Source organism: Tinamus guttatus, unplaced genomic scaffold (assembly GCF_059628265.1).
Source record: "Tinamus guttatus ecotype Peru unplaced genomic scaffold, ASM5962826v1 Tinamus_guttatus_pri_ptg000287l, whole genome shotgun sequence".
NCBI classification, from domain to species: Eukaryota; Metazoa; Chordata; class Aves; order Tinamiformes; family Tinamidae; genus Tinamus; species Tinamus guttatus.
Genome location: NW_028288821.1, coordinates 4,470,387 through 4,485,795, shown reverse-complemented (window position 1 = coordinate 4,485,795; position 15,409 = coordinate 4,470,387). Strand labels below are relative to the sequence as shown.

Below are 15,409 nucleotides of genomic sequence, written 5' to 3'. Positions count from 1 at the left end.
CACTCTTCCATTCCTCTTCTCTAGGTTGTTCTTCCTCAAGAATACACAGCTTTTGTTTCAGGTTTTCTCATTCCTCTGTTTGGCAGGGTTTTATTCAGTCAGAGGCAGGGTTGCATGTGAAATAATTTAGACTTCGGTTTACCCAGGTGCTTAAATGTTCTGCTGGATGAGGTTCCAGCATTTGCTGTCGTCTGGGTTGATCATTCACTGGAAGGAAGTGCACTAAGATGGGCTGGAGGGGGCGAAGATACCAGGGGGAGATTAAGGCAGGAATACGGTTTAATATTTACTTGATTAGATCCAGAGGTGACAGGTGGCTTGAATTCTTTCTCCTCTCCCCTTTACAGGCAGTCTGACGGTGCCTGTGTGACAGGCTGCCCTCCTGCAGGCCCGGGAGCGCCCGATGCTGGTACCATGGCTGACCCGGCAGCAGGAGAGCCCGCGTCCCAGCCCGGCGACCTCTGCGGCGAGTGTGGCCAGTTCCACCTCCTGCCCGACAACCATCTCTACAACTTCCAGGATGAAGTGGACGACGAGCTCATCTGCCATATCTGCCTTCAGCCGCTGCTGCAACCAATGGACACCCCGTGTGGACACACGTACTGTTTCAAGTGCCTTGAGAACTTCATGCAGGAGTACAATTTTTGTCCCATGGATCGCAAAAAACTCTCTTTCCATCAGTGCCACAAGTCCAGCCTCCTGGTGCGGAACCTGCTGGATAAGCTGCTTGTCCTGTGTCCTTTCAAGGCTGAGTGTCAGCAGACGATGCAGCGGTGCGAGCTAGAAGCTCACCTGCAGAACAGGTGCCGAGCCCTTTACACACTATTCCCAGTATTCCTCCTCCGTGCTTAATGCCGTCCGGGTCTGCTTTGCATCTGAACTGAAAGATCCGTTTGCAGGATGGTTGTTAAACCGGGGCAAGATGGGGCAGCAGAGGGTGAGGCCGGGCAGGTGGGTGGGTGAGGACAACGTAATTGCGTGTGCGTGTATGGGAGCTCGAGTGCTCCAGGGGTGCTGCTGCTCTTGGCTGCAAGCTCTCCGAGGACTCCAAAGCTATCAAATGTATGTAAGTGTGTATCCTGGCATGGGGCACCTGACTCTTTGCAAGTTGTTAGAAGCGTGCTAATTCCTCGTTTCACTCGCACGGAGAAGAGAGACAGGCGCTAAGTCAACGCTCTGGAGGCAAGGGATCGTGCAGTGTTGCCAGTTTAATTGGTCCAATTAAGAGGTGCAATACATAAGTCTTTGATCCAAATAATGTGAGTCCCTCCAAGCTGCGCATTATGCAGCTGCTGAATCACCTACTTAAAATTCCATTATCTTTTCTCATTCTTTCGCTGCGAAAGAGAAGCAACTGAAAAATAGATCCTTTTCCCATCTGCAGGGAGAGGGAAACTTTTTCCTCTTGCACTTTTGAACAGACACGTATTTTGGTAGCTCCTACTGCTGGTTTTGCTATGGGCAGGCAGTTGTGCAGCTTTAAAAGCAATTCAGGTGATGAGTCTTGCCGTGGCGCTTGCGGAATGTCGGCTCCTAGTTAATGATTGCTGCAAAGGGAGCTAAGTACAGGCCATGCTGCAAGCAGCACTGCTTGGCTCGCAGTGCATCTCGATGTGTAATGAGGAATGCAGGAGGCTTGTTTCCCTTCAGCTACGCTGTAGCTTCTTGTGGCAAAACCATATTAAAAAAAAAAAAAAGGCAACTGATGTGCAGGTAAGCTCTGGCTTGGGTATTTTTGCAATTCCAGCCAAGCGTGTATCCCTACAAGTGCTGCTTGGCTTCATACCCGCAAGCTGAGAGCTCACGCGGGAGCCACGGAGCCTCTCGAGTGAGGGACGAGGCTTCGCTAGTGCTGCCTGCCGCTCTGTGAATAAGCACAACCTCCCTGCGTCGTCGGAGACGAGCACAAGTGCATTGATCACCCCTTGGCTGGAGCTTTTAGGGCCATGTTAATGCTCGGAGAAAATGACCAGGAGAACCACAGTGAGACTTGTTTAGCTAGAATGTAAATAGTTCCATTTAAAATGTGACTCTAGTAACCACCCAGTCCTACTCAGGCCTCTGGAAGTGATGATTTTGTATTCATGATTTACTTCGCGTGCCACCTTTTTATTACCATTTTTTGTTCTCAGTGCTTGATTTACTCTTGATAAAAGAGCCTGCTTTTCCTCTCCCATTTTTGCTGAGATGGGTTGGCTATGGTCTAGCTGCACACAGTGTGTTTTGTTGAATATAGAAGTACTTGGGCGTTGATGTGGGGAGTAGTCAATAGTGGATAAACTTTCCAAAATTGCCCACATTCAAGTAGAACCAGCACCTGAGTGGACTAGAGTGGTCAGGGCTTGGTCAGCAAAAAACTAAGCTGGCCTTGGTCACTGTCGTTGTGTTTAAAAACAAAGCCAAATTCCAGGCTGACCTTGAAGTGTGAGTCACTTCCCTTGCATAAAGGTATAGTTCATATTCTACCCTTTTAGAGCTGACCTAAGTATTTGCTCATGTTTTAAAGGATGTATTATTGTCTTCACACATGATTTCTGTGGTAAATATTTAGCAAGGAAAACTGCTCTTCCTATTGCCTTCCCTTTTAGAACTAATTTGCATAATAATTTAGAAAGTAAGTAAATAGGAATCCTACCTTTAAGTTCATACTGTTAGAAGATGAAGGTCAAGCAAGAGTATGTATTAGCATCTGTGATACGAGCTGGGCAGGTACATGATGCGGTCTTGAACAGGCTTTGTGCACATTTGTCAGTCAGGGCTTGCACGTGTTGGGATAACCACACAGGCAGTGACCATCCGTTTAGTGACAGGAACAATCCTTCTCCAGGTGTCCGGGTTTCAAGAAATACAAAGCTGAACTAGAGCGGAAAAAGAATCCCTTTTCCAAAGGGAAGGAAGATCTCCCTGCCAAGGTGGAAACGAACCCGCACAAGGACCTGGAGGTGCCAAGTGGAGGATCGTCGCTTGCAGCAGAAAGCTCTGCAGCTGCGGTGGTGTCACTGGGGACTGCGGAGCCGGGGCTGGTTAATCCAGCCTTTGAAGAGACTGAAGAAGGTGAGCTTGATAGAGGAATGTAATTATGTAATTGCCCTTGATATTATAAAAATAAGGTGATTATTTCATACATAGCAATTTTAAGTGTCCCTAACATTCTTAGGTATCCTCAGTGCTGTTTAGCCATTAGTTCCTGTAGGGGTAGATCTTTTTCCTCAGCTTGTCTATGAAAAGCAGAGAGATGCACTCAAGTGCATCATGTGTGGGAAGATCTTCTCACAAGCACAAAACTGTTTAAAACAGTTCAGAGCATCTCTGTTAGCCTGCAGTGTATTCTTTATTTGCAGTACTCTTCTCTTGTGATGGAAAGAAATAGAGGCAGTCCCTCTCAAAAAGGAGTTGTCATAGAAGGAGTTGGCATTCAATGAGACCAGATAATAATGAGGAAAAGCTCCAGCTTCTTAATCTTAAGAACATTAAATATACAAGCTGTTTCCTAGGGTGATCAATACCTTCCTTAATGGCACTAAGCAAGTTTGTTTACAGCCTAGGCCTACAGCCTTATTTCTTGCTTGGCATCTGCAGCTCACCCTGACTGGCACTGGGCCTGCGCAGCCACCCCGGTGCTGGGTAGATTTAATGGGACTCGTTAGCAGCAACTTCATCTTCAAAGTGCCCGGGAAGCGTTGCATAGCTTCAGCACGCTCTGAAGCAGCTAAACATCACTCCTGGCTCCGAGCGGTGGGATGGGGAAGGAGGAGGAAGGAAGACAGAGAAGAGAAGTTGGAGAGAGCTGCCTGTGGTAGAGTCAGGGCAATGGCAAACCACTAATTACAGCTTAGCAGTCCCCTTTCCTCCTGGGGATCATGGGATTTGGGGATGTGCTGTTTGTTGGATCTATGGCAGTGGATTTCTAGCTAAATCACTAAATAGTAAGAGAAACATTCTGAATGCCCCTTACTAAAATGTAAAAAATAGCAACAAAAGCTTAAACTTGCCATGAGCTAGAAGAAAAGGGAAACATTTTGGAGAAGCTGTTGAGAAATTAGCGGCTTTTCAGCTTTTAATTTGACCTACTCATGCATTGACTCCTCATAGCTGCTTTCCCCTCCTTTCTCTTCAAACGCTGATTTTTGGACACAGCCTGCCATGGACATTTGCTGTATGGGAGAAGTTTCTGTTCATGTGTTGGCTACTTTTCTCTTGTGTTTTCACAATCAGATCTTCCCCAGCGAGCGAGTCTTGTGGCTGAGACCAGCACGATTGAAATTCACCGCGAAGACCCCGAGGAAGATCTGGGGATGAGGATAGTGGGGGGTAAGGATACCCCCCTAGGAAACATTGTTGTCCAGGAAGTCTTGCGACATTCTGTTATTGCTGCAGATGGAAGAATAGCACCAGGAGACCATATTCTTGAGGTATGGGAAACCCCATGGATAGTCTCGTTGCTACTTTTCTTGACTGGACATGGATTTTATTTACTCTGTATCTTCCATGGCTTTTTCATATTTAGACTATGTTGCAGAAACGAAAAGATCTCTTATCTGATAGATTTCAGCCAGCAGCACCGCTTCTTTCCAACAGGCTGTGCGCTCGCCAGAACATGTTAAAGTTGCCTTGCTCTACTATGTTACTTGAGCTACATCTCCTCAAGGGGCAGGTCCACAGTTTAAGACTTTTTTTAACACCTTTTGGCTTAAAGTCAGCATTGTGTGAGTAATAAAGAGCACAAAACTTGGCAAAGTTGGTCCACAGCCTGATTTAGTTTCCAAATCAACCTAATGTCCCATTATACTGCATTGCAACGAGGTGACAGAAGCTTGTGCACAACAGGAAAGCCAATGTGCAGAGAGAACTGTTAAAACCTCTCAGCTATGGCTGCTCCATCGTTTGACAAGCAGTCAAGACCTAACTATCCCCTTAGACTCTGGTAATGACTGCCAGCCCCATACACATGTGGTAGATACATGTGTGGTTTGAGAAACCAACTCAGGATTGTAAATTCTGTTTTATCCAGGTGAACTGTGCATGCCACAGCCTTCACTGGACTGTAAAGAGAGCAGGTGCCCACACTTAGTAGCCGTATTGGCATCCTAGATAAACTGTGTACAATCTTATGTAACAGCAGTCAAAGCAAAAAGTTTCTCAGAGTTAGTCTGGTAAAGGCATGACAGGACTGATGATTTTAGAGGTTCTGCAGACTATGGACCACTTCTGTGTAAGATTTTGGGAAGTCTCCAACTTTCTCCCCCAAGTGTGTACTGAATACTGAAGTTAGTGGAGATCGGTTCTGCATTGCCATGAGGTAGTAGCTGTGATTTTTTTAATATATTTTGCACTTTCAGATTTGTAAACTGTGCGAGTTGTCCTGTCTCTTCTCTGTACTCAGCAATTCTCCATCACTGTGAGCCTTATTAATTTACTTTCTTCTGCATTCTTTTCTAGAAGACTCTGCTCTAATGCGCATCAGAAGCAACTACTTCAATCATGCATTGAATAGGGAGTAGTACATCCTGTTTCCAACTTTGATGCTCTGCACTGCAGAAAGTGCCTCAATTATCTTGGTTCTGATTAGTGGCTCTGCTTTGTTTGTCTTTCTAGGTGAACGGTGTCAACATTAGCAGTGTGACTCACTGTCAAGCTGTCTCCTTCCTGCGCCACCCAGGCCCTGTTCTTCACCTCATGGTCCTGCAGGAGAAGGGTTTTTCCAGTAAGACTGTCCAGCAGGATTCCAGCTCTGCTCCTAACCGGGAAGTGATCCACGTTACCTTGATTAAGAAAGACCGATCCGAACCCTTGGGAATCAAACTCATCAGGAAGACGGATGAGGCAGGGATTTTTATTCTAGATCTGTTAGAGGGAGGTTTGGCAGCCAAAAATGGAAAGTTGAGCCGGAATGACAGAGTGCTGTCCATAAATGGCCAGGACCTGAGGCAAGGAACACCTGAGACTGCCGCGCAGATAATCCAGGTAATTTATAACAGAGTTGTCTGTCTAATGGCTCTGCAGCTGTCTGCAGCGATAGCAGGGCGCCTGTTCTGACCCAAGGGCTGAAAGAACATGCTAGAGCAAACTGCGTTCCCTTAAATATCTCTTTGGGAAAGTGACGTCCCTTGCGGATGTGTGGGAAGCACTGCTTCCAAACGAAGATAAACACGACGAGTGGGAATCCATCGTGAGTCATCTCTGACAAATTTAAGTGCGGCAGTTGCTTATGGCACTGTAGTTCAGCTAAGGCAACTGGATCTCCTTTGCAGGGTGGTGTTTGGAGCCTTTCTTGCACAATGAATATTTGTACGTACTGTAGATGCATACAGCAAAAGTGAGAGATTGAGAGCCTTTAGTGCTTCGTTTCTGCTAGTCAAACTTGCAGGGAGATCTAATAGGCTGGCAGCACAGAACAGAACCATTTTGGTTTATCTGGATCCCTCTTAAGATTTCCCACTTAAGCTGTATTTAGGAAGCAGAGGGTCTAGAAAGCAACAAGGCCACTCAGACTAAAATACTGAAAGGGCACAGCAGTCTTTCCCTGAGTAACAGGAATGTTCTTGCTGCGATGTACCAAACCTTCTGGTGAAGGGATTGGGCAAGAAATTTTGATTTAAGAAGAGTAAGGGTAGCTTAACTATGGCAGATTCCATGTAGTTGAGTTTGTTTATTTTTCTAGGTAGTGGCCTCTTGTTTCTGTCTTTAGATAAAGATCCTGACACAATACATCCCACTGCATACTGTTTATATCCCGGAAAGGATCTGAGGTCAGGGAGGGAGAGCCAGCTCCCTCCCTGGTAATCAGCAGAGGAGCACAGTGGGGTGGGCGAATGAGAGCAGTTCCAGTATGGCTGTGATTCAGTACCATAATCTGTTAGAATTTTGGCTGCGTCCCTGTAAGTGTTGCTGTGTTTCTTTCCTAGTGTGCAAGTGTAGCTCCTATATGAGGAAATCTGTCTTGGTCCTACAGAAATCACTAACTAGAGTCTCAGAACCGGTTTCAAGGGATTTGGGGGTTCAATTCCTTGTGATGTTTTGTAAAATCCTGGTCTTTCAAACATTAGCTGTTGCTGTTAAAATTAAACCAAGATTTTTAATCAGAAGCCACCTGAGGAAAGCAGTCCTACCTGTATTGTGAAATACCATTTGCACCCATAGCATACATATATGCTATATTTTATATATGCACACTCACTGCAGTTTTGTCTCTCCCAGGTGAAGGGGAAGGTGAATCCTCCTCTTAAAATACAATATTTGCAATGTATTTTATGAAGGCATAGATGTGTCAGCCTTCCAGATTGTCTGGAAAAAATTGTTCCATCCAAATTGACTTTTGTGGTGTGAAGCTTTTGAATTATTTTTCAAAAAACAAAGCTTTCCTATAATAAAAAATAAATAAATAGACCCCTTCATCAGTTTGCTGCTGCAAGGTGCTGCGGCACCAAGAGAATGAGCACAAGGGTCCCCTGTTGAGAAGTGAGAGTCACAACTGGTTCTCTCAGCTGTTGTAGCAGATGTCATAAATAAGCAAATATGCCTGACCCTAAGCGTGTTCCTCACGGGAAGGTTTTGTGGGATTAGCCAGGAGAACAAACCACATTACTAGAGCAGTAACAATAGTGAATAGCTCTGTCGGGGCCAGGCATGCAGCTGCTGAAGTGTTTAATTGACAATGATCCCGGACAAAAGGTCGGGCTGCAGGTACTTAGCAGAGAGAAAGGGGCAAGAGGAGGAGGGAGATGTGGAACAAGACATGGGAGCTGGGCTGGGAGGCAACCGGGTGAACGGGTCTCTGCAATCAAAGAAAAGGCATGGGGCTCAGAGCTGGTCATGCACCACGTGGGCCAGCAAGTGTCCTCACTCAGTGTTCGTTTTGTGGCAGAATAAAAACCACTATCTCAGTTATTTGTACTGAAGTGGAGGAATTAATCATTTTTTGCCACTTTCTCTTTTTTATTTGCAGCAGGAGGAGGCAGAAGGGAAACCTGTTTCCCCTTCTGTTTTTCTAGCCAATGTTTACTGATTCCTTTAGTTACATAGGCATCTGAAGCCCTTAGAAGAACCATGGAACCCTTGGAAGTTCCAAACCCTTTGTAGAAACTGATGTTTGACCTTCTTTCTCCCTCCCTCAGAATGATGGGGCTGAGTCTAACTTCTAATGCTTTGGAACGACCTTGAGTTTATCAAAGACATGCATATAAAGACAGAGCTCTAATCAACATTCCTCTTAGGTGGCTCCTTTTATGGACTAGGGTGGTGCATGTACAATGTGCATCTCTTCATAAAGACAAAGACTCTCTGAACAGCTTTCAGAAACATTATTTAAAGCCATCATGAGATTAAGCTACTCCGTGAGCGCTTCAAGAACTGTGATAGGACTTTGCCCTCGAATGGTTTGAGACAGCTCTTTGCTTCTCCTGACAGACCAGTGAATCAAGAGTGAACTTTGTAGTGCTGAGGCAGCCGGGTGTTCAGCTCTCGGACTCGGTTGAAGACAGCAGCACATCCAATAGCAGCAGCAGCAGCAATGGAGGAAGCCCCGTGCACCATCGAAGAAGACTAGACCAGAATCATTACAGGCGAAAATCCACCTACCAGAAGGTAAGCTTTGTAATCCAGCCCACAGCTGCTCTTATTCTTGGTTTAACAGGTCAATTTAGCTCTGAGAGTAAGTTCTCATGTAGAACTTGTCAAGAACAACTTTTCCCCTTAAACTTCTGAAAAGCAGTACATGTTTGTTGGCACAAGAGAACCACGAGAAATACAATTTTTACTAAAAAGCATAGAAATATCTATTCAAATGTGTCCATTCTTGAGAATGGCTTAAGCATTCTTCCCACATTATTTGTAAAGGGCTGTGGAAACCTAACTTCTGTGAAACTGTCATGGAACTGGACTTGGTTCCCACCAGCTATCGAACACAGCACTTTCAGAGCAGTGCCTGATGCTATGAGCTTACACCTATAGCTAGACAGTCTGTTTAATACTACCCTTTGAGAAAACTTCGACATGCACGAGAAGCAAAATGAGAACGGGTAGGTAATACAAGTTACTCATCCTAATCCATCCCAGTTTATTAGTATTTGGAGAGAGATTGGTCGCTTGATGTGAACAGCCTTGAAACAAATTGCTTGGTTGTTTCTCAGAGCAAAACCAAAGCAGTTCTGCTTGGAGTGAACATCTTCCAGCAGCGAACAGATGTGAAATCATTAGGAGAGCAGCATCGCTTCCCAAACAGCAGTCCCTCTGTTATGATGGTATCCTGTGGGAATACAGGGTGGTGTTTCTACCCAGAACAAATACACCAGAAGCTGGCTTTGTTTTCCAGTAACATTGCTCACAAATTCTAAGTTGAAGATGAAAGGTGGTCTTATCTCCTTCCAGCTAGGGCTTCTCATGTCAACTGCATAAATGAACCCAAATTTTATCATGTCTTTGCAGGATCTACCTCAGGGATACATAAGTCATGAGAAGACAGTTTCAATAAAAAAGGAACCAAAGGAATCTTTGGGAATAACAATTGGAGGTGGAAGAGATAACAGAAACAAGCTCCCTATATATGTAACAAGTGTACAGCCCATTGGATGCCTCTTCAGAGATGGCAGAATCAAAAGAGGTAAGGAGGCTCTAGTTGCCCTTTATACTTTATGAATTGTTTTTAAGTGAAAGTTGCAGTTGGACACTAAAATGTAGCTGAAAAGAGAGTTCTAAATGTCTTTTGTCTTGAGACAAAACTAGAATTCTTAGCAAACAATGTGTTAAATCTGTGTGTCTACCTTATTTAATCACTAGGAGATATACTTCTGAGCATAAATGGCATTGATTTGACTCACCTAAACTACTATGAAGCTGTCTCAGCACTGAAATCTAATGCAGCTTCCCACTCAGTAGTACTGAAAGCCTTGGAAATCCTTGTATCGGACCCAACAGATCCACCTCTGGACATCAAGGAGCAGGGATTCGGCTGGTCTCCCCTCTGGATCATGTGGCTTGGGCTGCCTAGGTACGTTTGCTCAGTGACTCTGCGGAGAGATCCGTTCAGTCACAGGCTTTCACTGCAAATGAGTTATGTCATGGGGTTATCTTGAAAGCAATTAAATCTTCCCTATATTCTTCTTTAGCTAGGTCAGTGGGAATCCTAGCTTCTCGGTGAGATTGCAGTACAGAGAATGCATAAATAACTTCTACTGCTTTTCACTGTGTGACCTATCATTTTCTTGCTTCTCTTGGATTGTATCCATATTCCAGAATTTCCTGAAAATTCTTCCAAAAGAACGATAATGATAATTACAGGTGGTGGCATTTGAGGCACTGACTTGAAAAAACCCTGTTAGAATATCACTAACACAAATCACTGTGGCTCCTCTGGGCTGCATAGCACAGGCCAATATCTATAGTGTTTTATAGTCACCACTCAGGGGAGGCAGTCTTTCAATCTAACGCTTATCACTTGTTTTAATTGTGTAATCTGTAGTATAAAGCAAAAGTGTTTCTAAACAAGCTGAGTTTTCCTGTTGCAAAGTACTTGACCATAGACTTACTGCCACGTTACTGCTAAAATCTGTGCTAAGTTCCATGTTACAGTATTGGGGTCCTCAAGAAAGGAGCCAGATCCATCCTTTTGAGGTGAACGTCTATTTTGCTCACGCTTGCAGTTTCTTTGAAACGTGTTCAGCCTCAAAGCACAGTTGTGTGCATCTCCTACATCTTCTCCCGTTAGCTGGAACCGCAATCCAAGCGACAAAGCCAAACCCTCTTGTGAGAGGCTCGGGTTATTTGCAGCCCTCTTTCTTGAGGCACCTGACAGAACAAAACCGAACGGTCTCTGTTCCGTTGCCCTCGTTACCCAGCAGCCCAGGGAAGGCAGCTTTTGTGTCGCGAGCCACTGCAGCTTGGCTCGTGTTCAGCACAGCCCTGCAGCTTCCTCCTTTCTCCAGGGAATGAGCCGGACTGTTCCGCACAGGCCTGGTGTGAACTAGTCCAAGCGGCACCTGTGTAACCCAAACCGGCCCGCAAGTCCCCAGACAGCGGCTGCGGTTGGTTTTCTCACGGGCGTTACTGCTCTTAGGCACAACGTGGCACAAACTGGCTGTGCTCCCCCTTCCCTATTCCCGTTCATGCAGGTGGCCGCCGGTTTGCACCTTATGCTGGTTCTGCTGCCAGGATTGCAGTCTAGCCTTGGCTCATCAGTCATCTGCCTTCGTTCTGGGACCAGACTGTGACCTGCTCTGTAATACATTCCTTGACATTCTGTGACTCGAATTCATGCCGGCTCCTCTTCCCTTGACTGTTCCCACTCCTTTCAGCGAAGCAAGGCACAGTGATTTCAGAAGCACCTTCTGCTCTTACTCTCCCCTTCCTTCTCACACTGAATTCAGGCATCTGAATTCCTATGCCAGCATGGTTTTGTGGGCGTTCAGAAGGTGCAAAGCAAGGTCATTCCAATATCAAACAGTTTTTTCTCTTGCTTCTGGTAATAAATATGTCTTTAATTCCATCACGTGCTGCCTCGCTCCTCGCTGATCGCGCACTCTGCTCACAGCAGCAGCTCTAACAGTTCTCTCCAGAATGGCTTCCCTAAAGCCTTTAGGAACAAACAGCTCTCTGCCTTTTTCAGCTAAGCAACGTGTTCACATTATTTGACTTTGGCTGGCATGATCAGACTCTTCATTTTCAGAATTTTGAAGGGCTTTAAAGATTTTGCTTGCTGTTTCCTTGAAATGTTTCAAGTGCCTCTATGTTACCATGTTAGTTTGGATCAAGAATGTGCTGTTGAGGAGAGGAATATGGACCTGGCTGCTCAGACATGCTCCTCGTGGGATGCCCTGCTTGCCAAACTCGACGTAGCCTTGTGTTCGGTATTTTGCGATACACTGTGAAAGTCTGAAGCTCACCACTAGTGACACAGGATTTTCTTGTTGTTGATGTTCAGCTTTTTTTCCCAAATATTTCTCTGATCCAGCAGAACATTCTTTCACCCCTTTTAAAAGAAAGCTTTCTTACTAGTAAGAAATAGTAACTTTGTGCTGAAAGAGCAGAGTCAAAGTTAGTGCTCACAGCTGGAGATAGTCAGTCTTTGCAATGTTTTAGCCTCCTGTGTTCAATTCAAGCCTTTATTCTCGTATTTGTCTTATTGTTTATAATAAATACCATCTGGCATCTTGGCTTGCTCAGTAGCTTGCCTGCTGTCTCATAACTGCGGGTTTGTAAGGCAGAGGCCCTGCAGACTTTGCTGTGGAACTGCTGGGCCAGCATTGCTGAAGCGGAGGCTAAAGCCCTGGCCCTCTGTCTTGGGATGATGGGCAGAGGAGAGGATGGAAACATCTGCTCCTAAAGCTACTTCCAGCATTGCAGCATTTAGCATGTAAGCTCACATCACTAAGCAGCTTCTCCCTCTCTCTGACCATGGACAGCACCGGATACTTCTGATGAGCTAAAAATCTCTGTAACAGGGACAGCATAGTGGTACTTTCCTCAAGCCAGAGAGCAGTTGGCTGTGAAGAACGGGGTGGCTGAAATCTTCCTTGTATTTTCATCTTGCAGCATATGGGTAGCCCTAACAGCCCTGCGAACTTTCACCTTGTCCTTTCTGTGGTTTGTTATTAACTGATGGTGAGGAGTGGTTCAGTCAATTACATGGTGCTCATGGCAGCTGCTGAGTGTTCACCAGGGTCACTGTTCAAAGAAGGCAGCAGAGAAACTCTACCAGATTTCCTCACAGTATTTTATTAGATCTACACCAACTATTCACAGTATAAAGTTCTATTTCAAAAGAAACATTTGTAGGTGGCTAGGGTGTTATGGGGCAGGAGGACTATTTCATTGCATGCTCAAACCTAAAGATTGTACAAATACCAAGTTTACAGCTTGACTTGTCTCCTCTCTGTAAAAACTCTGGCTCTTGAAATGATTGTGTTCAGTATGACTTCTGCCTAATTCTCAAAGGGCAGAAAAGTAGTATTTTGTCCCCTTATTTTCCATAAGTTTTATCTGACGTTTGCCTCTATGAAGCCTGAGCTCTTTCAGCAGTTGCTAATAGATGCTGTGTCGTGGCCCTGTGGGAGCAGAGCAGCTCACAAGTCCTCAATGGGAAGCAGAACTGCAAACCCAACAGAGCATTTGTCAGAATAAAAACTTGTGCTTTTATAGAAAGGACAGGCTAAAATATGCTGTCTACCATCGCTTTTCATCATGGTGAATTAATGTTCCTCTTTCTAAATGCCCTCTACACATGGACAATAGACTTCTGGCAAATACTTGAAGAATGACCTTGCCCAGCTTCTGTAGAAAGTGCATGTAGCCCATGTATATGAAACACTACCCTGGGTGCTTTCACTTCATAACTGCACTAGGTGCCAAATGCCCCCGTCTCAGCTGTGTCTTCACATTTTTGTGTCAGTAGGACCCAAATCTAGAGGTAGCAGTAGGCCGGGTCTCCAGAGCTGTGTATGAAGAACATGTAGAGAAGTAAATTGCGCTTGGGAAAGGAGCTACTTGGGTCTTTCTCCTAGTGTGAGGTTGGCTGAGGCAGTTTTTGCAGTGTGAAATCCCATCCCTGCAGGGCCGGTGCTCAGGAGGCTGCGCTGCCTCGCCGGGGTCGCTGCGGAGCTGCCCGCACGCAGCCCAGCGCCACGCGGAGCGCGAGCGGCCACCCCTGCTCCTGCCCTGTCCCTGCAGGCTCCTCGCTGCTGCAGGATGGGCTCTTCGTGCCTATGTGTCGTGCTGCCAAGGCGCTCAGTCCTGCAGTGCCTGCCAGACTTGGAATCCTCAAATATGAGTGGATGCACTGCAGCTGCTGCTGTTCAAAACCGGTCACCTTTGTTCTCTCCTAAGAGCCTAATATCTTACTGTGAACAGCAGTTCTGGTTACAAGTCCTGCAGGAACGCCTCATACTCCGATTTGATTTTTTTTGTGTGTGTGTGTTTAGTAGAAGAAAGGCAACTTTACCTCATTTTATTTCATCAGTGATGCATGCAACAAGAACTTGTTAGGCAATTTTCCTTGAAAAATACACAGAATCCTTACTTGGTTTTGACTGTGCCTGTCTTCACAGTTACCTTCACTGCTGTCAAGATATTGTCCTGAGTAAAGGCAACCTGGAGAGCTGGGGATTCAGCATTGTTGGAGGCTTTGAAGAAAGTAAAGGAAACCAGCCATTCTTCATCAAAACCATTGTGCCTGGGACTCCTGCGTTCCGAGACCGGAGGCTGAAGTGAGTGCGAGCTGTCTTTGGGCTTGGGTGGTTGTGGCAGGAGCTCTGCTGATCACTGCTGATGCTAGTGTGGACAGTTTTAGTGTCTTCTACCCCTTGTAACCAGCTGAACTCTTCAGTAGCTGAGTTAATGACTTCCATTGATGCTCACTTGTGGAGTATTAGTACTAGCAAAGTTGTAACAGTCCCTTTTATTAACAAGGTGTTTTGGTATCTCTCTAAAATGCAACTGTTTTATTTTAAATCCCACACTATATCCTGTTGGAACTAGGACAGCGACACAGGTAACCTGGCACCTGTAAAACTGCTCCTGCATTTCAGATTGCTACAGGCAGAATGGTACAACTGCTCCATAGAGAGCTTGCTGCTCTCCAGGGTTGGCCAGATCAGGCAGAACCTGTTGAAGCACAAGTGGGACATCAAGCTTCAGCACTGCACCTTAGTGTCTGCTTCTCAAGGAGCTGTAGGAGAGTCATGGGTGGTGAATTATTATCAGCACAGATTTGTTTTCTGTAATTTTCCCTCTGCTCACAGGCCTTTCACTTGCAGTCCTGATGCCCTTCACTGCATTATGGCTTAAATACTTGCATCATCCTCTGTTTATCTTCTCCATCTTTTTATTTTAAGCCCCTCTGAACACAGAACTTAGAAGCCAGCCACTGTCAGCAACAGGACTTTGTGCTTGCATGCACTCTCTTCCTGCCCCTAATCTTTCATCTAGTCAAATGATTCATTTCACCAAAGAGTTTATAATGTCATTTTGGGGAGGACCAGCTATTCAAATGTTTTGGGACCTTACAGTGTGGCTTTAGCAGTGAATTTAGTGTGTCCTGTTTCCTCTCTTCTGACTAGGTGCGGAGATGAAATAGTGGCAGTGAATGGAGTGCCTGCTATAGGAATGAGCAATTCGGAACTAATCCCAATGCTGAAAGAGCAAAGAAACAAAGTCACTCTGACTGTGGTGTCCTGGCCAGGAAGCCTCGTGTGACCGCCCAAATGGAATATGTGGCAGTTCCAAGGATCAGCTTTGGAATCAGAGATTTGTTGACTATTGCACCAGGCTAAGTGTGACAGATAAACCAAGGGACTGTTGAACAGTTACTAAATATGCTGTATATTGTCATGGAAGACTTCATTCTTTGGAGAAAACATTTCTATACTGTGGTGAGGTTACCAACAAATGTGACTTAAAGCCAATGCCATAGAGAATCACA

General features: G+C 45.4%; 1 protein-coding gene across 1 annotated transcript; it reads left to right on the top strand.

The window, feature by feature from the left end:
* The first annotated feature begins 259 nt into the window (after positions 1-259).
* LOC104566099 (ligand of Numb protein X 2) lies at positions 260-15,409 on the top strand. The gene is made up of 9 exons (XM_010212846.2): positions 260-803; positions 2,828-3,054; positions 4,216-4,412; positions 5,596-5,964; positions 8,407-8,583; positions 9,424-9,598; positions 9,775-9,985; positions 14,037-14,195; positions 15,048-15,409. The coding sequence occupies exons 1-9, from the start codon at positions 415-417 to the stop codon at positions 15,181-15,183; spliced, it is 2,040 nt and encodes a 679-aa protein (XP_010211148.2). The 5' UTR covers positions 260-414; the 3' UTR covers positions 15,184-15,409.

Bases quoted from the DNA above. Each gene is read 5' to 3' on its own strand.
- LOC104566099 (XM_010212846.2), top strand. From the start codon at position 415: ATGGCTGACCCGGCAGCAGGAGAGCCCGCGTCCCAGCCCGGCGACCTC. The intron at 3,055-4,215 runs GTGAGCTTGATA...TTTCACAATCAG, and splicing joins CTTTGAAGAGACTGAAGAAG to ATCTTCCCCAGCGAGCGAGT. The intron at 4,413-5,595 runs GTATGGGAAACC...TTGTCTTTCTAG, and splicing joins CAGGAGACCATATTCTTGAG to GTGAACGGTGTCAACATTAG.